This window comes from Bacillus rossius (assembly GCF_032445375.1).
Source record: "Bacillus rossius redtenbacheri isolate Brsri chromosome 4 unlocalized genomic scaffold, Brsri_v3 Brsri_v3_scf4_1, whole genome shotgun sequence".
In the NCBI taxonomy this organism is placed as follows: domain Eukaryota; kingdom Metazoa; phylum Arthropoda; class Insecta; order Phasmatodea; family Bacillidae; genus Bacillus; species Bacillus rossius.
In genome coordinates, this window is record NW_026962010.1 from 21,913,841 (window position 1) to 21,934,474 (window position 20,634).

The window sequence follows — 20,634 nt, forward strand, 5'->3', positions numbered from 1 at the left end:
AAGGATATGTAGGCAATACGTACTACGTTTAAGAACTGTAAAATTTGAGTCAAGTTATGTGACACAAACCCTGCAGCGATAGAAGACGAGCCTGCAAGAAATTAAAAAAAATAATCTTTATACCGTGCGGGATCCGACCCATGTCTTCCTATCAGCGAGCGAGCGAAAGCAGTGTGCATCGCAGATAGTGTGGCATCGCAGTTTGCTAAACTATACACGTTGGGAGCTTGACTGCATCAGCATCTTGTAGCGCGGACTCTGGCGGCGGGATAAAGTAACCACCAGCTGTAACAGATTTTTATCCGGATTTGCTTGACTTCTGGGTCGAAGGTGAAGATATCACCGACGTTTCGGTCGACATTGTAGTCGCCATCATCAGGGATCAGTTAAGAACTCGATAAATAATAGGCAACGTCGATGAAACGTGAGCGACATCTTCACCTTGGACGCGGCTACAACCCAGAAGCCAAGCAACTCCAGACAGTGGCCGCAAAAGCCTGCGATTTTTAGGTTTAATCCCTTTGACTGCAGTGCTTGTATTTTGCCTGCTGTTGTTGTATTGTGCCTGCAGTTCTTTTACTTTCCCTGCAGTGCTTGTATTTTGATTGCAGAACTTGTATTTTGACAGCCACCGCCTTCATCATGCCGTTACATTACTCCCGCGTGGCTTGTAAGCCAGGCCCGCGTCTGTTTCTTATTGGCCTCTTGTTGAACCATGACTCTCCGCCCTACCGCATGCCATTTGGCGGCCTGTTTAGGTACTACGTTTGTGCAGTAGTTAGTAGCGACAAGCATTTATAATTATCACACACATCACGATCTACAAACAATATTTATTACAGATGATCTTTTTATCAATCAAATGATTTGGCAGCGTAAATTTAGAGTGTTTTACCATCAAAACCAATTAACTATGTACGGTATAACGTAAATTATTAAACTAGTTAAACAAAAACGATCAATGAACAAAACACGGGTAGGTTCGTCAAATTAATTAGTCAATATTTACTATAAGAATAGTAATCTGTTCACATATATTTTTTTTTAAATTGTGCATCAAGAAACAATGTTATGTTATAATATTGTCGCATATGTTTTGATAGCAAGGAAGGCGCTTTAAATTAAAAAAAAAATCGTGTATCTATGCTGCAAAAAAAAAATTGAATTTATTTTCTTGATACCTAACTGTGCAAAAACTTTTAAAACTAAAATGAGATTTATCTTACATATTTCCCCAGTCCGTAAAACCTGTTAAATATTATCGTGTTTCTATGGGCCTTAACATTTATATATATACACACACATATATACACACACACACGAGCTAATAACCTACCACCAAAGTTCACGCCATTTCAGAGTATTACTGATATTTTACCATTGTAAGAAAAGAGCGTTTTTTATTCCAAACATTTTTACTAGAGTAATGGGCACAATACATTGTCAGGTGCATAAAAGATTTAATGCATAACAAAATTGTTTTATAATTATATTTGCTAAAGTCATTATGTCTAAGCCTGTTTTAATTTTTAGTATAGATTAAGTAACTTATTTTATAACAATATTTTGCCCGCGGTTTCATCTAATAAGAAGGGAATTAATAAATAGGGATAATGAACTATAAACAAAGATAGACGAGTCTGCTTTGTACTGCAGTTTTGCGCTTCATTGACATGTTACCGTTGCAAAATTTATATTGTTTCTTGACACTCTTAATTGAATGCAATGTATTTTTAGACACCATTATATGATTTATTATTTCCCGGCAGTATGTATAAGTTTTGGGCACTAGATACTTTTGAACAACCAAGATAGAGCTGACCATGCAAGAAACATGGAGTGCCTAAATGAATTCCTGCAACTTTAAATGTTTGGCCCTGGGACTTATTGCCATTGCAAATGATAACTTTAGCAGGAGTTGCAGCCTATTAAATTGTAATGGCCAATTATAGGGAATTATTGGTATGCTAGTAATTAACTCGCTCTCTCCTGTAGCTACTCCGGTGAGAAAATGTTTCTCTCCAGCTCTGTGATGCACATCCTGGTACCGTTGCACAATCTCGGTGCATCAAGGCTACGCACCAGCAAAACCGAGACACTAACCTTCAGCTCCAGTTTGTGGGAAGGCAGGTAACCCCTAGGCAAGACGTGACGCACTAAACGATAGCGCGTTTTAAATTCAAGGCAACACCATCTATTGAATAAGTTCGAAACTAAACTGTTATTAGCACCGTTAGTTTGCTAGCCACCGCGAGCTCCACTAAGCGGACGGGTCTCACCAAGTAGAAGGATAGGAAGTTGCCAAACTTTACTATATGACCGTGTGGTGTACAAGAAAAAGTGACTCACACGTTGTATATCTATGACTTAGGTCATAATTTTTTTTATTACAAATCTGAATTTACCCCCTTTTCACGCACTTAGCCTATGTGTTAATCCAGGCTATGAGCTAGCAGTGTGCCATTCATTCAAATCCGTTCAGCGGTTCGGGCGTGATTGCGTAACACACATTCAAACATCGAAACTTTCACATTTGTAATGTTGATAGGATACATACACAAATTAATATTTATATATTTAATTGATTTTGAATGTATTTGAAATATTAAAAAGCGGTTTATTCAAAGGATATGAGGGTGTTACAAGTGTTGGGCAGCATGAATCAGTGGAGTGTGACGTCAAGTTGGCAACAGGTGGACGAGGGATGCGAGGTTGGGGAGCTGCGACGGAATGCAGCAGTAGGCAGAACAGGAGCAGCCCGAGGAAACACAACGGTCCACGGAAACGTCCGCCACGTTTATCCGTGGTTCGACCCGCCGAGGATCGACCGCGGGTCTGTGTGGCGAGAGGCGAGTGGTCGTGAGGTTCGCAGAAGCTGTGAGAGGCGTCGCGGGTACTCCACGGCTGGGGCAGGCCGGGGTGAGAGCAAAGAGGTTGCCACTATAGTCAGCCCGACACCCCGCTATGACGTCACCTGCAGCCCCGCCGCTCCCTCGCGACGCCATGCTTCTAGCAACTATCTAACCTCGGGAGCAGGCAGCGTGGGTCGGATTGTGTGCAAAACCTTCCGCCGTGGCGCAAAGACTTTAGTTCTAGAAGCTTTGCGACGACAGTGGACACAGCCATTCGTTGACGGGGCAGAAGGAGGGGGAGAATTCTTCATCACGTAGCCCACACTGTTAGAAATAACAGTAAGTTTATTAATTTTTCAACGAAGTATTCATATAAAACAAACAAAGAGTTCTTCGTGATATGAGAAAACTGAATGTTCGTATAAACTACGCCGTATTCAAACTTCCGATTTCTGTTTTACTTTGAAAACAAGGGAAACATGCTCATGGAAGAAAAAAAAAATGAAAGTTTATGGTATAGACTCGGAAAATTTTTAATGTTTTGTTAATATAATGAGATTATTTGTGTTTATTAATGTTAAAAGTAAGTGAACTCATTACCCGTATACTTTTAAAGATAGTCGTAAATTTTCGAAGATACCTGGATAATTTGTGACCAGTTTTCTTCGTAAATTTAAGGTGAACATTTCTAACAGTGCATATGAACGCTTGTATAGGCTGTACATCATCTGTCACGTATCAATACACACATCATCTGTCTCCAGTTGTGGCCCCCGAGAGGGGAAACAAGAGGAAGGGTTGATTAGAGCGAACACTAAAACAGTGTTGTGAGAAACACACGAAATGTTTATTGAGAATTTTACAAACGCAAACAAACGCACGCTCAAATATGCTTGATGACGTTCGCAGCAACGCGCGGTTGCCGGGAGTAGCTACTCCATGAAACGAAACAATAAAAAAAAAGAAAACAAATTTACAAGTTAATAAACGGCAACATAAAAAAAAAAACAAATTATCTAAGCCGTTCTTCTCATGAAACAATTTTTAGGCAACAGCAAATAGGAAATATTAAATTACAATACTGGTTACAAAATACCAATGCCCGCAAATGGTCTTAGTTGGGCCTAACTGCAGTTTGTTAAATGTGGCTCGGCAGGAACCAACTATTTTACTTTAAAAATATTTGTAAAGGAATTAAAAATCAAACTACATAACTCTAAAACAATAAGCTTTGAAAAACATTTTAAAAAATCCTGCAACTCGTGTCCATTCTTTATCAAACTAACTGTTTATCCAACTGTCGTATTAGGTCTCCGAAGTGTACACGGTATTGACACTGAAGTCAAGCCCCTGGGTTATTCGGGTGATGACTCGTGACACTCGCCTTAGAGGTCGTTGAGAGTGGGGGTCCACTCCTGGCTCCACTGCAGCGAGTCTTCTTGTAGTCGCGGTGCCTGCCTGTAGCGCCCTCCTCCCTAGCGACGCTCAGCACGGACCGGGTGCAGAACACCAGGTTCCAAAGACAACTTCAACAGCTGGGCGACAGAGCAGCCACACCTCGCTCTTCCCACTCGTCGGCACACGTGGTGGAGGATTACTATCCAGCCAACTTCTCCACGATGTTACCGTCCTACTTCAGCATTTCCAAACACCAAAGTCCACTTTGTGAGTCAAAGTCGGGTTATTGTTTCTCTGCCTTTATATGTCTCTCATTGCCCCAATCATACACACTAAGACCTCTGTCTAGCCTCCGACGACATGTGCCCTTCTAGCAGCGATGCTCTCTGCCACTCGCCCACACGCACTCGCTCGAAGAGTAGGTATAAAAATATAAAGTCGTCGGCGAGGTTTTTTTTATACCTCGGGGGCAACTTGCCCTTACCCAAAGGTCGTAAATCAACTGAGTGGTTTTATTCAGAATTTATTCGCTCAGCGAGTACCCACTCGCTCTGTGAGTGGCGTCGACGAATCTCCTAACGAGTTGCCTTTTCTGCGGCTGTCTCCAGTTGGCACCTCGGCGCTGATCGGGCTGAGGCCGAACACACTTAAAAATGTAAAAGTCCAACTTACTCCTTTCTGAGGCCAAGTCCACTGTGCATGCGGTTGTGATGTCTGGCAGAGTTACGTTCCGTGATGATGATGTTGTGACGGATGGCGTAGTCGGTGGTAAGAACTCCCTCCTCAGCTCTCCGAAGGCTCTGAACCTTGCCCTTATATACTCCCTAGGCTGGTATCGACTCCGTGGGGGAACCCTCCAGAATCATGGAGTTACTTCCCCACCTCCAGGGGCGGTAGGAAGGGTGGTGAGGTCAGATGACTGGTCACGTGGTTCCCCCTTCTAGAGACCCGCGGAATGCGGTTTTATTAACTCAGTTTCTTGTCTGTTCGGTACAATCGATTTGAAACTAACTTATCTATGGGCTAGGGACTTGGAACTATAAACTAGCTAAGAACTGTATGACAATGCACACACAAGACTAAAAAGCACAAAATAATTATTCAAATAAAAATATTTTTTATACAGCACGTTTTTAAAACGGGCTAAAAATTATAAAATAATTTTTCCTAGGCACATACAAATTTATAACCTCTTACAAATTCCTAACCCCACACAGATTGTCCTGAAAACTTTTGATTATTAAATTTTTAATACCTATAAAATACTTGTAAGTTTAAAATGAAAAACGTGAAGCGCATGCATCAGATAATAGTAAGGAGTGTAGGGAAGTTGTTGTCGTTGAGAAAACTCACATAACAATTCATATAATTTGCAGTTCAATAAAATTTTAGTGACTTAAGTGAACTAAAGTATTTGTGCATTAACTATCTATTTCATGTACCCCAAACATTTCGTTTTAAATCTTACAAGTATTTATATAGGTATCAAAAATACACAATCAAAAATTTTCAGGACAATCTGTATGAGTTTAGGAATTTGTATGAAATTATAAATCTGTATGGGGCTAGGAGAAATAATTATATATTTTTAGTCCGTTTTAAAAATGTAGTAAATTAAAAAATATATATTTAACGAATATTTTTTTTTGTTTCCAGTTCAAATTTTACAAACGTGTGCTTAATCAAGTCGGTGCCATGGTTCTCAAGGTCACACGTGATTTGGGCAGCTGGTTTTTAACTTGTTTTTTATTAGCATCTAGTTCTTCGGGGCGATCCGTGTAACTCTGATCCAATGACAAGAGTCGTTAAAGTATACAAACCCTTTGCAATCCAGAATGTTGCTAAATAATAACAATAATTTTGCATTCCTGTACCAATGCTATTTCATGTGAGTATTGTCTTGTTTAAACAATTAATTAGTTTTAAAAAGTGTATGCAGCGATGTAAGCAAAAAAATATATATATGTGAGGTACATATTGATACATGTGGGAAAACACGTTCGTAAAGAATAGCCCAATAAATTAAATACAGTTTTATTTTTTACTAATATTTACATTATTAATTAAACTACAGCAGCTCGACAGTGGCTCTCCCTACTGCGCGTCTCTTACCCCGCACCGTCGTGCAACTCACAGTCGCGCTACACAGTCGTCCGCCGCACGCACCCATCACTCGTCAGCCGTGTAAGTTCACAAGGAGGTCAATCAACTTCTTCACTCCACTGGCTCAGGGGCTGGCGTCTCCGCTTATATACCCATCAGCCATCCTTCTGGAATGTATTCGCGCCCCTCTTACGTGTCGCGTCATCCGGGTTGACCTGACGCCCGAAGCAAACAGAACAGTGGTGCCCTAGACGCGACGGCCTCCGGAAGCCCGCGGAACCCTCCAGAAGGAAGGCTCAAGGCAATGAGAAAGGCGGCAGGGAGCGGGTAGCTAGCCAGGCCGCTAATCCCGCAAGGAATGTGCCGTGCGTCACCCCGCCCTACCCGAGGGTCCACCTCTGACCGCTAGGATGCCGAGCGGCCTGACCCGCGGCCCCTGCCTCGTGACAGTATGCAACATTTAGTCTCATCTCCATCTAACTTAAAAAAAAGAGAGAGGGAAAATGCTCTCGATTAACCTCTACCCAAATTCTTCTCTTCTTCGTCAGCCATTGATGGCAGAATCCTGAAGCCAAACTGCCTCGGTTTCTTCGCGAACTACGCGTCAGCTGGACGGCGAACTGACCAATCAGACGTTCTCGCAGACTCGCGCGGCCAATAAACAACCGAGTGCGGATACGCCGAATACTCTAGACGCTAAGAGATGGTCGAGAGCAGTGATTTCTCGCGAAACAACCTGACAATCATTCAGCGCATCCCTATGGTAGTGTAGAGGGTATGGAGACTAATGTGGAGTATGGAGACTGTAATATAGAGTATGGGTATTGTAGTGTGGAGTATGGAGAGATTAGAGTATGAAGAGTAGTGTGGAGTATGGAGACTGTAATGTAGAGTCCAAAGAGTGTAGAGTATGGAGTATGGAGAGTGTCGAGTACCGACAGTGGAGAACATAGTCATGTGCTGCAGGATGGGATGGGATGGTGTGGAGGGCATGAGACTGGAGTGTAGTGTTGAGTAAGGGGAGCGGAGGGCATGGTCATGCGCTGCAGGATGGGATGGGATGGTGTAGAGGGCATGAGACTGGAGTGTAGTGTTGAGTGAAGGGAGCGAAGGGCATGGTCATGCGCTGCAGGATGGGATGGGATGGTGTAGAGGGCATGCGAATGGAGTGTAGTGTTGAGTGAAGGGAGCGGAGGGCATGGTCATGCGCTGCAGGATGGGATGGGATGGTGTAGAGGGCATGAGACTGGAGTGTAGTGTTGAGTGAAGGGAGCGGAGGGCATGGTCATGCGCTGCAGGATGGGATGGGATGGTGTAGAGGGCATGAGACTGGAGTGTAGTGTTGAGTGAAGGGAGCGGAGGGCATGGTCATGCGCTGCAGGATGGGATGGGATGGTGTAGAGGGCATGCGACTGGAGTGTAGTGTTGAGTGAAGGGAGCGGAGGGCATGGTCATGCGCTGCAGGATGGGATGGGATGGTGTAGAGGGCATGCGACTGGAGTGTACTGTTGAGTGAAGGGAGCGGAGGGCATGGTCATGCGCTGCAGGATGGGATGGGATGGTGTAGAGGGCATGAGACTGGAGTGTAGTGTTGAGTGAAGGGAGCGGAGGGCATGGTCATGCGCTGCAGGATGGGATGGGATGGTGTAGAGGGCATGCGACTGGAGTGTAGTGTTGAGTGAAGGGAGCGGAGGGCATGGTCATGCGCTGCAGGATGGGATGGGATGGTGTAGAGGGCATGAGACTGGAGTGTAGTGTTGAGTGAAGGGAGCGGAGGGCATGGTCATGCGCTGCAGGATGGGATGGTGTAGAGGGCATGAGACTGGAGTGTAGTGTTGAGTGAAGGGAGCGGAGGGCATGGTCATGCGCTGCAGGATGGGATGGGATGGTTTAGAGGGCATGAGACTGGAGTGTAGTGTTGAGTGAAGGGAGCGGAGGGCATGGTCATGCGCTGCAGGATGGGATGGGATGGTGTAGAGGGCATGAGACTGGAGTGTAGTGTTGAGTGAAGGGAGCGGAGGGCATGGTCATGCGCTGCAGGATGGGATGGGATGGTGTAGAGGGCATGAGACTGGAGTGTAGTGTTGAGTGAAGGGAGCGGAGGGCATGGTCATGCGCTGCAGGATGGGATGGGATGGTGTAGAGGGCATGCGAATGGAGTGTAGTGTTGAGTGAAGGGAGCGGAGGGCATGGTCATGCGCTGCAGGATGGGATGGGATGGTGTAGAGGGCATGAGACTGGAGTGTAGTGTTGAGTGAAGGGAGCGGAGGGCATGGTCATGCGCTGCAGGATGGGATGGGATGGTGTAGAGGGCATGAGACTGGAGTGTAGTGTTGAGTGAAGGGAGCGGAGGGCATGGTCATGCGCTGCAGGATGGGATGGGATGGTGTAGAGGGCATGAGACTGGAGTGTAGTGTTGAGTGAAGGGAGCGGAGGGCATGGTCATGCGCTGCAGGATGGGATGGGATGGTGTAGAGGGCATGCGAATGGAGTGTAGTGTTGAGTGAAGGGAGCGGAGGGCATGGTCATGCGCTGCAGGATGGGATGGGATGGTTTAGAGGGCATGAGACTGGAGTGTAGTGTTGAGTGAAGGGAGCGGAGGGCATGGTCATGCGCTGCAGGATGGGATGGGATGGTGTAGAGGGCATGAGACTGGAGTGTAGTGTTGAGTGAAGGGAGCGGAGGGCATGGTCATGCGCTGCAGGATGGGATGGGATGGTGTAGAGGGCATGAGACTGGAGTGTAGTGTTGAGTGAAGGGAGCGGAGGGCATGGTCATGCGCTGCAGGATGGGATGGGATGGTGTAGAGGGCATGCGACTGGAGTGTAGTGTTGAGTGAAGGGAGCGGAGGGCATGGTCATGCGCTGCAGGATGGGATGGGATGGTGTAGAGGGCATGAGACTGGAGTGTAGTGTTGAGTGAAGGGAGCGGAGGGCATGGTCATGCGCTGCAGGATGGGATGGGATGGTGTAGAGGGCATGAGACTGGAGTGTAGTGTTGAGTGAAGGGAGCGGAGGGCATGGTCATGCGCTGCAGGATGGGATGGGATGGTGTAGAGGGCATGAGACTGGAGTGTAGTGTTGAGTGAAGGGAGCGGAGGGCATGGTCATGCGCTGCAGGATGGGATGGGATGGTGTAGAGGGCATGAGACTGGAGTGTAGTGTTGAGTGAAGGGAGCGGAGGGCATGGTCATGCGCTGCAGGATGGGATGGGATGGTTTAGAGGGCATGAGACAGGAGTGTAGTGTTGAGTGAAGGGAGCGGAGGGCATGGTCATGCGCTGCAGGATGGGATGGGATGGTGTAGAGGGCATGAGACTGGAGTGTAGTGTTGAGTGAAGGGAGCGGAGGGCATGGTCATGCGCTATGGGATGGGATGGTGTAGAGGGCATGCGACTGGAGTGTAGTGTTGAGTGAAGGGAGCGGAGAGCATGGTCGCGTGCTGCAGGACGGCCGCAAGCTGGGCTACGGCAGCATGCAGGGCATCCCCATGGTGGCGTGGAGGGTATGGAGACTGTAGTGTAGGGTATGGAGAGTGGAGAGTGGAGAGCATGGTCGCGTGCTGCAGGACGGCCGCAAGCTGGGCTACGGCAGCATGCAGGGCATCCCCATGGTGGCGTCCAGCCCTGTGCGCCACGAGTCGCCGCTCGGCATGAACCCCATCGAGGTGCAGTCGTACCAGCCGCCCTGGAAGGCGCTGTCCGACTTCGCGCTGCACACGGACCTGGAGCGCCTCGACCCGTCCGCGCCGCCCTTCCAACACTTGGTAAGTCAGGTAAGTGCGTCTCACGCTCGGCTTCTCCCTCACTGGTCCCCCATTCACCCTTTCACACTTGCACGGCTCTATATTACCTATATCTGGGGGCATGCATATTTCGCGGATTCAATGACCTCCAGGATAGACTCTACTACACTCTACACACTCGGGCAAATGCCACCTGTTCATTGGCTGCTGACTTGTGAGTCGTCTCGTCCGAGTGTCTGTGATTCGACACTTCTATGAGTGAGGGTCTCTAATTGGCCCTCATTACTCCAGATTTACAGTGAACCAATTGCAGAAGCAGCGCTAAGGTATAATTATTTGAATTTTTGCATAACACAAAATTAATCCGCGAATTTTGCAGATCTCTACTAATAAATGACTAGAGACCTGTAAAATTCGCGGATACATTCGCGATAGGATAGAGTTCAAATACTTTTGACATTATTTTGCTTCAGTGATTGGAACTCAGTTTTTTCTTAAGGACTCTGAACCAATGAAAAATATTTAACAGAAGAATTAGCGAATCACGATAATTCCAGTCAACAGGTGTTACGAGTCGGTAACCAATCAGCAGATGTAATTTGCACGATTGCATAGAGGATCATGGAGTCCATCCTGTAGGGATTTGAAATCGCGAATTTTACAGGTCTCTATAAATGACACACAGTTTTCATAGCACACTAATAGCTATTCACGTATCAGTAGTGGTTTACTATGTATATTTTTAATATTTATAATAATTTTCGCTGAACAATCTTGAAAAATTGTTAACTTATCTATTAAGGAGTGTAAAAGGCAGGGTAATTTTAAAAATTGTTTTCTCTCCTCACACACTATAAAAGAGTTGGGTGATTTACTTTATAAGTGTAAGGTAACATTCATCAAGTCTTGTAATACACAAATTCAAGGTAATATTTACGTATCTTGTACATGAAACACTTTTTTAATATTTTCTTTTGACCTATGTCATTACTAGTTACACTTTATATATATACACCTTACTTATTCTATGATTATAAATTTTTACGTCGGCTTAATTCGACTTGTTTTCTGTGTGTTTGCAGACTTAAACTCTTTGTAAGTTATTGATGTTTATCTATGACAAACAAAGTAAATTGCATTGGCTTACACCAAAAACAATTTGTAATTAACATTCTCCTGTTCCATTCTGTTTAAATCAAGTTCCTATAGGTGACCAAGAGTATTGTCGCCGGACGGTTCGCAAAATAATTCACCCTAATTTTTATTAAACATACAGTAATTATATAGTCTTCGAATAGTAGCCTAATTAGCTCTGGTAGTTAATTGGTAAGCATGCTAGCATTCCGGGGTGAAGAGAGAAAGAACGAACTGTACATAGGGCACGGACAAATTTATAGTTCAAAAATACTTCTACAAGGTTTGCGTCATATGTCGAGTCTATAATTTTTTTTAAATTTAACCTTATTGCAAAACTAATATTCCCTTACAGATCTCCGAATTTCTGTACATTATTCGCGTAATCTCATTGATGTAAAAATGCTTTACAGCTATAAATTAATTTTTCTGTTTTCCGTTACATGTAAGAAATGGAACCTTACCTGTAATTTTTTTACACTGCAGAAAAAAATCTGTTTTTTTATCCTAAGGAACTCATTAAACTATCTGTCAACGCGTTAGTTATAATGGTACATTAGGTAAACTTTAAATTAAATCTGATTGAGAAGTACTTTGAAATGAAGACCAGGTTTTATATTTTATATGTGCTATTATAATTCATTGAAACCTTGAATACAGTTTAAAGTACTCGGTTATTTTTGTCCGGATGTACATATTTCAAGACTTGTTGGAAAGGGAAGCCTCTCTCTGTTTTCGTCGCTGGTATTGTCCACATAGAGACTAGAGGTGTCAAGAATTCGCAGGAAAACATTACAAGAGTAAAGAAGATTTTTATCTAATAAAAAATGCTTTTCTGTCGTCGCAAAGAAGAATAGTAATAATTATTTTATTACTAGAAGGTAATAATGGAATCTGCAGTGGGCTAGGATAATAAACCAACACAGAACTCGGCTGTAAGGAATTCGACCTCGCATCCTTCCGACTGCGAATTCAATCTTTTAGCACTGCAAAATATCGCTCGTTCAACAGCTTGGAGGGTAAGACTCGGTCATTTATACACTATTTTATCTTCAAAATTCAATGGCAATGGTAATGTACCCTATTTCTACTGCTTAACATGAGGTAACACCTATGACGTACGAAAGGATACACATATTAAAAAAAAATAATGACCAAATAAAAAGTCAGACACAAATGAAATAAACAGATATTAATTACGCTAGCAAACCATTATCATTCTTATCTATATCAAACGTGATAATTCGTGATAATTCAATGCAAGTTTTTTTTGTCATTATGTAACCTTTCTTTTGCCGTTTGTTTGGATGTCATCAGTACACTCACTTAATTTAAAAATCATGATCACTCAAAGACAATTATAAACTTTTGTCAAATCACATAAAAAAATGTAGGGTAGCCTCTTATTCCCGCCATTGAACGCCATCTCGCGCCACTGCCGAAACTGCGTGTTATTTTGCACTCCAGTAGACTCGGTCGGGAAGCATAACCTCCAGCCTAGACGCTAAGGCATCACTTCTCCTCAGCCTAGTTAGTGAGCTGAGCTGTCGACAGCTTGAAGCCACGTGTCGGGAGAATGATCGCCGACTGAAGTCCCTTCCCTCGGTGGCGTCTGGGTCGGAGGCATCATTCCTGTTGACGCTGCCGGAGTCTCAGCAGTCTCAGCGGTGCTCAGTTCCAGAGTGTGAACCTGGAATGAGATATATATATTGATATCGGGTGAGTGAGTGAGTGAGTGAGTGAGTAATGGTTAGTGAAAAGGGGAATGCTGCGTGAGTTCCCCCGTGCCCGGGTCGTCCTGCAGGAGAGAAGGACCCCCAGTGGTGGCACGGGGGAACACGTGCAGACTGTTTACCCAGGCGTCAGTGTCTCCGGTGACGTGTCTGGAGCACCGCGGGGCGAGGCGTCCCTCCGCCCCCTCCACCCCCTGGCAGCGCCCTGAACAATGCCGCGGCCCAGTAGTCGGGTGCCTCATATCTGCTCGGGTCCCACGCGCGCCGCTTCGCCGGCGACAACAAACACCACCGACGTTTACCCTCTCCTCCGGCGAACAATAACTGCCCCCTCCCCTACCTCCCTACCTCCCTCATTGCCTAGGACAGCCGCGAACATCCTGCACTGGGTTCCTGGGGTAAATACACTGCATCAATATCCCTGGGTAAATCAAACACATCGAAACTTACAGTTTGAAACAAACATTCACTCCGTTTTAAGATAAGGTGGAACTATCGTGACAGGTGCTTCAGTGAAATTTCAGACTTCTACTACGAATACTGTGATGTAATAAGCAAAACAAACACAGATTCAAGAGACAAAATCAATCCTTAGCTAAAGTGCCAGATACATCGTCGACTTTGTGCTGTTTCCACTTTTTGGTAGTATTAAAACTGAACAAAATAAGTGAAAATTCTTTTGTAAAAGAAAACATTTATTTCTAGCTTTAAATACGTAAATTACGAAAAGCTTTATGATGTGTTAGTAAAAAAAAAATTATGGCGTAAAAGTGTGGCTGATTGCAATCGTGTAGTGGTGGATTAATTCTGGCTTGCTTGTACTATGAACTTCAAAATAATAATAATAGTTTGGAGTGGTAAACAAGCATATTAAAAAATATTCTAATGTAAATAGCATATTTCCATTTAAAGGTTATTAAGATTTTGAAGTAGCGAAGAAAACTTTTTTTTCAAGAGGAGGGATTTTTGTTGTGGCCTGAAGTTTCGAGATTGCGAGTGACGTCACGGCGAAGGAAAGTGCTGTCTACATTGCACTGCAGTATGGACCTACTCGTTTGTGGTGTTGGGATATACCCATCCTTGGTATGGGAGAGATTACCACAGTCCTTCCCAAATAAGTAGCTGTGATGCATCTCCGGCCTCTATCAGTCGAATGACAAACCCATGTCTTCATGGGCCAACCTTGTTTTCCCCGATAGCTTCCTCAAGGTCATTAAGGACTGCCATGGTCGCTAGTGGGTCACGAGACTGGAGCAGCTGGCTGACTGCATGGTGCTCAGATCTTCATGGCCCACACGTCCTGAGCTCGCAGTGAAGGACTCCGTGGACACTGGCCTGGTTGTGATAGCCATCCTCACTGATGTCTTGGGCCTGTTCTGCTCCATCACCTGGGTGTCTGCTACATTTGCTCCTTTGGTTAGCACCTGCTAGTGCCATGGCCCATTGGACCATCTTTAGGCCCCATAACGGGGTTCTTCCTGGATTGGAGGCTGGACTCGTGGTGGCAGCGGCTATGACCCTAATGTTGCAGGACGTTCCCCTCCCGGTGAATTGTTGATGCGTTGGTGGGTTTACAGCTTGTCGCTGTATCTAGATAAAGAGCAGAAGTGAGGATAGCTCCTCTAGAAACTTCGAGCCTGCCGAGAGTCGGGGCTTCAGTAGATGGTGTCGGGCCAAGGAGCTGTGGAGTGTCTGACTGGGATTGGTGAGTACCAGCTGCACGGTCAGCCAACTATCTCGCACGCTTGGGCAGGCGTGATCCTGCCCCGGTGTCTCGTGGGAGGCAGTTATGGTGCGCCCATAGTTGGCTCCTAAACCAACTTGCAGAAGAGAAGCTGAGGATTGTTCGCATTGCCCTTACGACATCGGGGCAACCTCGCTCTCCCAACCTCGGGAGCGAGTCAGTCGAGCCTGCCACTGGCATTACGACTGCATGTCATTAACAGCGCCTCTTCCCACACCCTCCGCTGTCAGTTCGCTGTTTCCTTTGGAAGATGTGAAGAATGAAGAGCTCGTATCATCTCCAAGTTATTAGAAAAGTATTTTGACCTGCTTCCACAGTCAACGCAGACAAAAATTCCCCACACGCACACAGCTGCCCGAAACAAACTGTCTACGCTCACTTCCCCGAACCAACACTGACTGCTCATTCAACTATTTCCAATTTGTCACAGTTTGTAAAGGCGGAAAACATAATTTACTATAATCGCTCAGACATTTTCCGTTTGCAAGACAACTTATTCATAACTGTTCGTTATCAATATAAATGTCCGTAGAAAAATTCGGGAACCAATCTACACATGTTAAATCTCGTAGCTGTCCCATTCAAAGCAACAGCATGCTTCATCACATTAAAATCCGTCCTTTCGAATTTGCTTTTTTTCCGTTCCCAACGACTTTAACCTATTTACTTCACGACGCAGGCGTCCCTCACAACTCAGGAGTTACGCCGCAGGCAGCTCGGACCTCCGCACTTGTAGCCGGCCAAATTACAAGTCCCCGGGCCCCGATAGTTCACACCGCAGCACGAGAAGCCTAAGATGTCCATCAAGTTCTGTCCCTGCCCGACCACACCCGAATATTCACCTTCGGCCAACCTCGGGATTTGTTTTATTTTTGCGCAGGAAAAATTAATTCAAATATTAAAACGGTTAGGTTAGCTACATTAAAACACTTTAAAACACTATGGACGGTTAGTTAGGTTAGTATAGCTACATTAAAATAAACAGATACATATAAATATATATAAATAAACCTGAGGTTGGCCGAAGGTGAATATTCTGGCGTGTTCGGGAAGGGACAGAACTTGATGTACATCTTAGGCTTCCCCGCAGCACACTGTACCGCTGCTCGTTTGTTCTTGTCCGTCTTCGGGCGCACTCGGCTCGTTCCGAAAACAACCGAAGCGGGAATATTCAGCAAGCGTGCCTCGGGAAGCGCAAATTACAACAAAGATAACAGAACTTTATTTAAAAATTGCAAGAAAATAATACTATAACCAGACTATAAAAATAACAGAAATAAAAATTAACATTACTAAAATTATTATATATAAATTAAAAACAGCTACAAAAACATATTTAAATTCTGATTGCCTACCTAAGGAAAAGGTTACCAGTGAAATGATAACAGAAGGTGTGAGACAGGTCTTGCCTGTTTTGTCACTGTCGAGATTCTGTGAAACTTCTGAACAAGTCACCGTAGACTATTTAAGAAAGATTTAGATATGCGTGGTCAAACAGTTCCATTTCAGGAAGAAGACGAGTGAATTCAGTCTCGAGCGAGGAAAATTGCGTAACAAGAGATAAAGTGTTTGCGTCCCAGAGCGACAGTCTGCACTGGATCTCACGAGTGAGTTATCATGGTGGACATTGAAGTGCCTCGGCATTATGTAAAAATGGCATAAAATAGATTAATAATGACGAAAAAGCAGAACTAGAATGTTTCTTTAAAAAATTTAAATTTTGGTTTAAATTTAGTGAAATAATTGTTATAACTTAACCCCAATTTTAATATATTGTAGTGTAAATTCTGATAAATCTCAAAAATGTAGGTGTAAATTTACAGATTGTTAAAGTAAGAAGAAAAAGTTTGTTTGTCCATTAAATAAGTTATTGAAACTGTGTAACAATGTTACAAAAATAATACCGATTAAAATCCAGTAAAAAGTGGTATTGTTGTGGAAAGTAGCAAGATATCGGGTGCGCGTGAAAGCAAACACGAGACTGTAGAGTAGGGGTGGGGGGGGGGGGGGGTAGTGAAAGGCGACGCGAGGGCCGTGTTATGATTGCTCCCCCGGGCGCTGTGCCCCGCGGCTCGGCCCCCGGAAGTCGCTCTTGACGTACACAACGAGACACCCCCCTCCGCCCCCGGCGCGACGCACGTCAGTCATCTTCAGGCAGCTGTAGCTCGCTTCCTGCCGCAGCCACCCACAGGCCCGCGGCGTGACGTCGACAGCCGGCGCTCGTCTCCGGCCAGAGCCTGCCGCACCGTGCGCACCGTGCGCACCGTGCGGCGGAGCGCGTTCCGTGACCGGCCGCTGTGCGCTGTTGCGGTGCACGCGCGAGCCGCTGGCAAACACCATTTTGTTTTCTTTTCGAGGAGTAGTGGATTAAAAATTAAAAACAAAAAAATTAAAATTTGAACAGGTGTATTAAAAAAAATTACAATACTACTGACACTAACAAACTACAGTATTAGCTGTAGGTGACGTTGACGCGGCTTCTCACACAGTAACATACTGTCTTCACTGAACTCTTGCGATTTTTTTTTCACCATAATTATATGTGTTGCCATTACCTTCGGTACACACCAAACATACGAAAGTCATTAATGTTAACAAGTTTTTTTTAATCGATGTTTGTGAGGGAAAAAACAATATTTAATTCAAATATGAATTTTATTTGAAAAGAAAAATCAACCCTCTTGAACACAATTCAGTCATTTAAACGCGTTACTTTATTTATTTAAACACTTTAAAAAAAAATACGCAGATTAACAATGCACCAGTGAAACCATTATTCTGAAAACAAAATTCCAATGTGCGATGGAAACGGACAATCGTTCTGACTGGAAGGTCCATCCTGTCGCTTCTGCATTAGAGGTTGCGCCGATGTGTGTAGCGTGGGTAGCTGGAGCAGTCGTCCTGCTGAGCTGCCGGCATCGCGCACACGTGGCGAGGAGCCAGCAGCTCGAGTCTGTGTCCCAGAGGTCGCACCCGCCTCGTCAGGGGGGTGTGTGTGTCGGTGAGGCGGGGGTGATAAGCGCGACGCTCGTTGGTGCTTCTAGCGCGGTGTCTCCTCTGGACTGGCGCGCAGTCTTCTCGTCGTCACAGGACAACTGTGAAATTTGAGCGGTGATATTATATGGCCTAGAAATTAAGATAAAGGTGTAATGCAAGTCCCTTAAGTGCTTTCAACAATCTGAACTGGTTGTTTTACGCCTAAAAATTACTCCGAAAACATGCGTTTTAACCATTTAAACTCTTCAAAAAATGCAGTTTAAAAACTTAATCCGAAATGAAAAGTACTTTTCGGCCCTCAGCGAACTCTTAAATGCTGTTCATAATCAGACCCCACTCGGATATGTTGAGCAGTGTTGAAATGGCGTTGTATTTCCTGAAGCTCTGCGCACCGTGTGTGTGCCTGGATAGGCGGAGAGTGGGGTCTGTTTACGAATACCATTTAAGAATTCGCTCTGGGTCGATAAGTTGTCTGGTTTCCGGTTTTGGTTTTTAAACTGTACTTTTAGAAGAGTTATACATACAAGTGTACATAAAGTGGACGTGCCATTCTTACTTTGAGCATATAAATGAAGATTTTTTATTTATTTTGTAAAATCAACCATTTTAAATTTGCATTAAAACTTAAAACCTTTAAAAATAACAATCTTGCTCAATTAAACGCAATATTTTTTTTAAAGAGTAGGCAAAACCTTTGCAAAATTTAGATTTAAAAAATTTCCAATGATTTTGTCTTCATTGTTGTTATTGCATCTAACAATTTTAAATGTAAAATGCCACAACTCTAAAGTATCATTTAAGGAAATAAGAAATAAAAAATAGGTGTTTATAAAATAAGTTAGGTATACAATTTTTTTTGGACGTGACAACGTCTAATAAATCGATGAACGCCGGTTGCACGCACGAAAAAGTGTCCCACTACGGATGTCCCACTACGGATGTGTTCTGTTTGCTCATTGTACGCATGCGTGGCATCTCTCTTCCACTCGATTGGAACAACCATCTATTTGACTTTTCAATCATATTTTCGTCGTTTGAATTATTAATATTAATGTAATTTAACGATCGTCCACCGATTTTCAGCACAATCGGTACGGTTATTCAAAAGTAATGTTGAAAATTCAAATACGTTTTGAACCAACAATGGTGTTTTACAGTTACACATAATAATTCAAATTACACCCGGGATCTTTTGCACAATGTTTTAAAAAACATTGTAACACATTATAAATAAGTTTGGTGTATTTGGGATGCGTATTTGTTATAAAATCGTGTTAATATTATACCCCTACCGTGAACAAAGTTTATATATATATATATATATATATATATATATATATATCATTTGAAACTACATAATCTTAGTATGGCCTCGTGGGCGTGTGGTTAGTGTGGCTAACTTTTTAACTAAAGGTTTTCGGTTCGAAACCCGGCAGCTGCGAAAGTTTTTTTTGTACTTGTAAAAATAAGTATGGCGCACGCAACATTTCAAAAGTAATAAATATATTTGAATTAATGAATGCAAATATAAGTAAATTTATTAATTCAATTGCACATTTCATTTCACTCCTTTGTATCCATACAAAATAGTGATAATTCAATAAAAATGATTCAATTTTATTCATAAAAGTATGCAGAGGTAGATTTTATCATGCAAAAGATTGAAAAATTAAAAAAAAAAATTCTTCCTCAAAGAATATAATATTTTTAATGCCTAAATGGTTTTGGTTGCAAAAACCTATTACGGCTCAGTCTCAGGCCGAATATGATATTTCCTTTTCTTCTGGATCAATCATTTCATTAATGTTTTGAAATGACGTTGTCACGTTAACTATCGTCCGTAAACCGACTTTACAGACAACCAATTTTTTTATTAAAATGCGTAAACCTCCTCAGGCAAAATTATCCGGGGAAAACAAGTTCTTGGAGTACGACGTGTTCTCAAAGTAAACATTTGATTTCAAATGCCGCAATTATTCATGCTTTATCTGGAATTTGAACCAAAGAATCTCGTGTCTGATTTTGCTGGTGGTTCAACCAAATATGTTGAGAAGATCATATGGGTTTCTGATTGAAAAACATGTCAACCAAAATATAATTTAAGGGTGTTATTTATTGATTAATATTGCTCTTATAGCATAGTTAAGACGCAGAGAAAGCGTTTCCTTGGACTTAAATATTTGGCGTACCTCACAAAGTCCATGGTACATAAACTTAATTATTCTAATAAAATACATAAATTAGAAAATAAAAAGAACGTAAGCTAACAAATAATAAACATAAAGAATAGAAACATACACTTTACACATGTATATAAAAGTATGCGAATAAAATGGGGAAAAGTCTAAGATGAAGTGTATGCCAGGTAGTAGACACTCTATAGAAGCAGTGAATCAGTTTTTGTGATTCCTCAAAGCTAAATAAAAACTTTGAAAAATAAATTTTTTCAAGCTATAGTATTGTTACGAATGGGAAAAAAATCGGGTTCATAAGGTTATTCCAATTAATTTCATTCATATATTTGCTACTAATGTTCACATTACTAATTAAATCACCACACTTGATGTCTGCTCACAAATCACTAAGTATCTGTCCAATTCACAGTCCACACGCCTCATTGGAGCTAGGCTCAACAGTGGTTCGCCCCTTACCACATGCCTGTTCACACACACACAGTCTCACTCGCACTAGCTCGGTCCTGTCGCTCGCCGAACTCGCACCTCACACTCTCGCCTGTTGGAACTCCCGCGGAGGCCGGCGTCACCGCTGTTGTACTCGTCACCGTCTTTCTGGAACTGACTGGAATGGTTGTGACGGGTCGGCTCGAAGCATCCAGATCAGCGGCGTTTATTCACGCCACTCCACGCGCGGCCTCAGTAAGCCCGAGGAATTGCCAGGCCGTCGAGGGATGGATGACAGTGCCGAGGAAG

The 20,634-nt window shown here is 43.5% G+C and overlaps 1 protein-coding gene across 1 annotated transcript in view; it reads left to right on the forward strand.

The window, feature by feature from the left end:
* LOC134541546 (LIM/homeobox protein LMX-1.2) overlaps window positions 1-20,634 on the forward strand; it is a 353,649-nt gene that overhangs the window by 294,887 nt on the left and 38,128 nt on the right. The window contains exon 10 of the mRNA XM_063385060.1: window positions 9,920-10,126. Within this exon, the coding sequence (XP_063241130.1) occupies window positions 9,920-10,126 (207 nt within the window). The remainder of the gene's footprint in view (window positions 1-9,919; window positions 10,127-20,634) is intronic.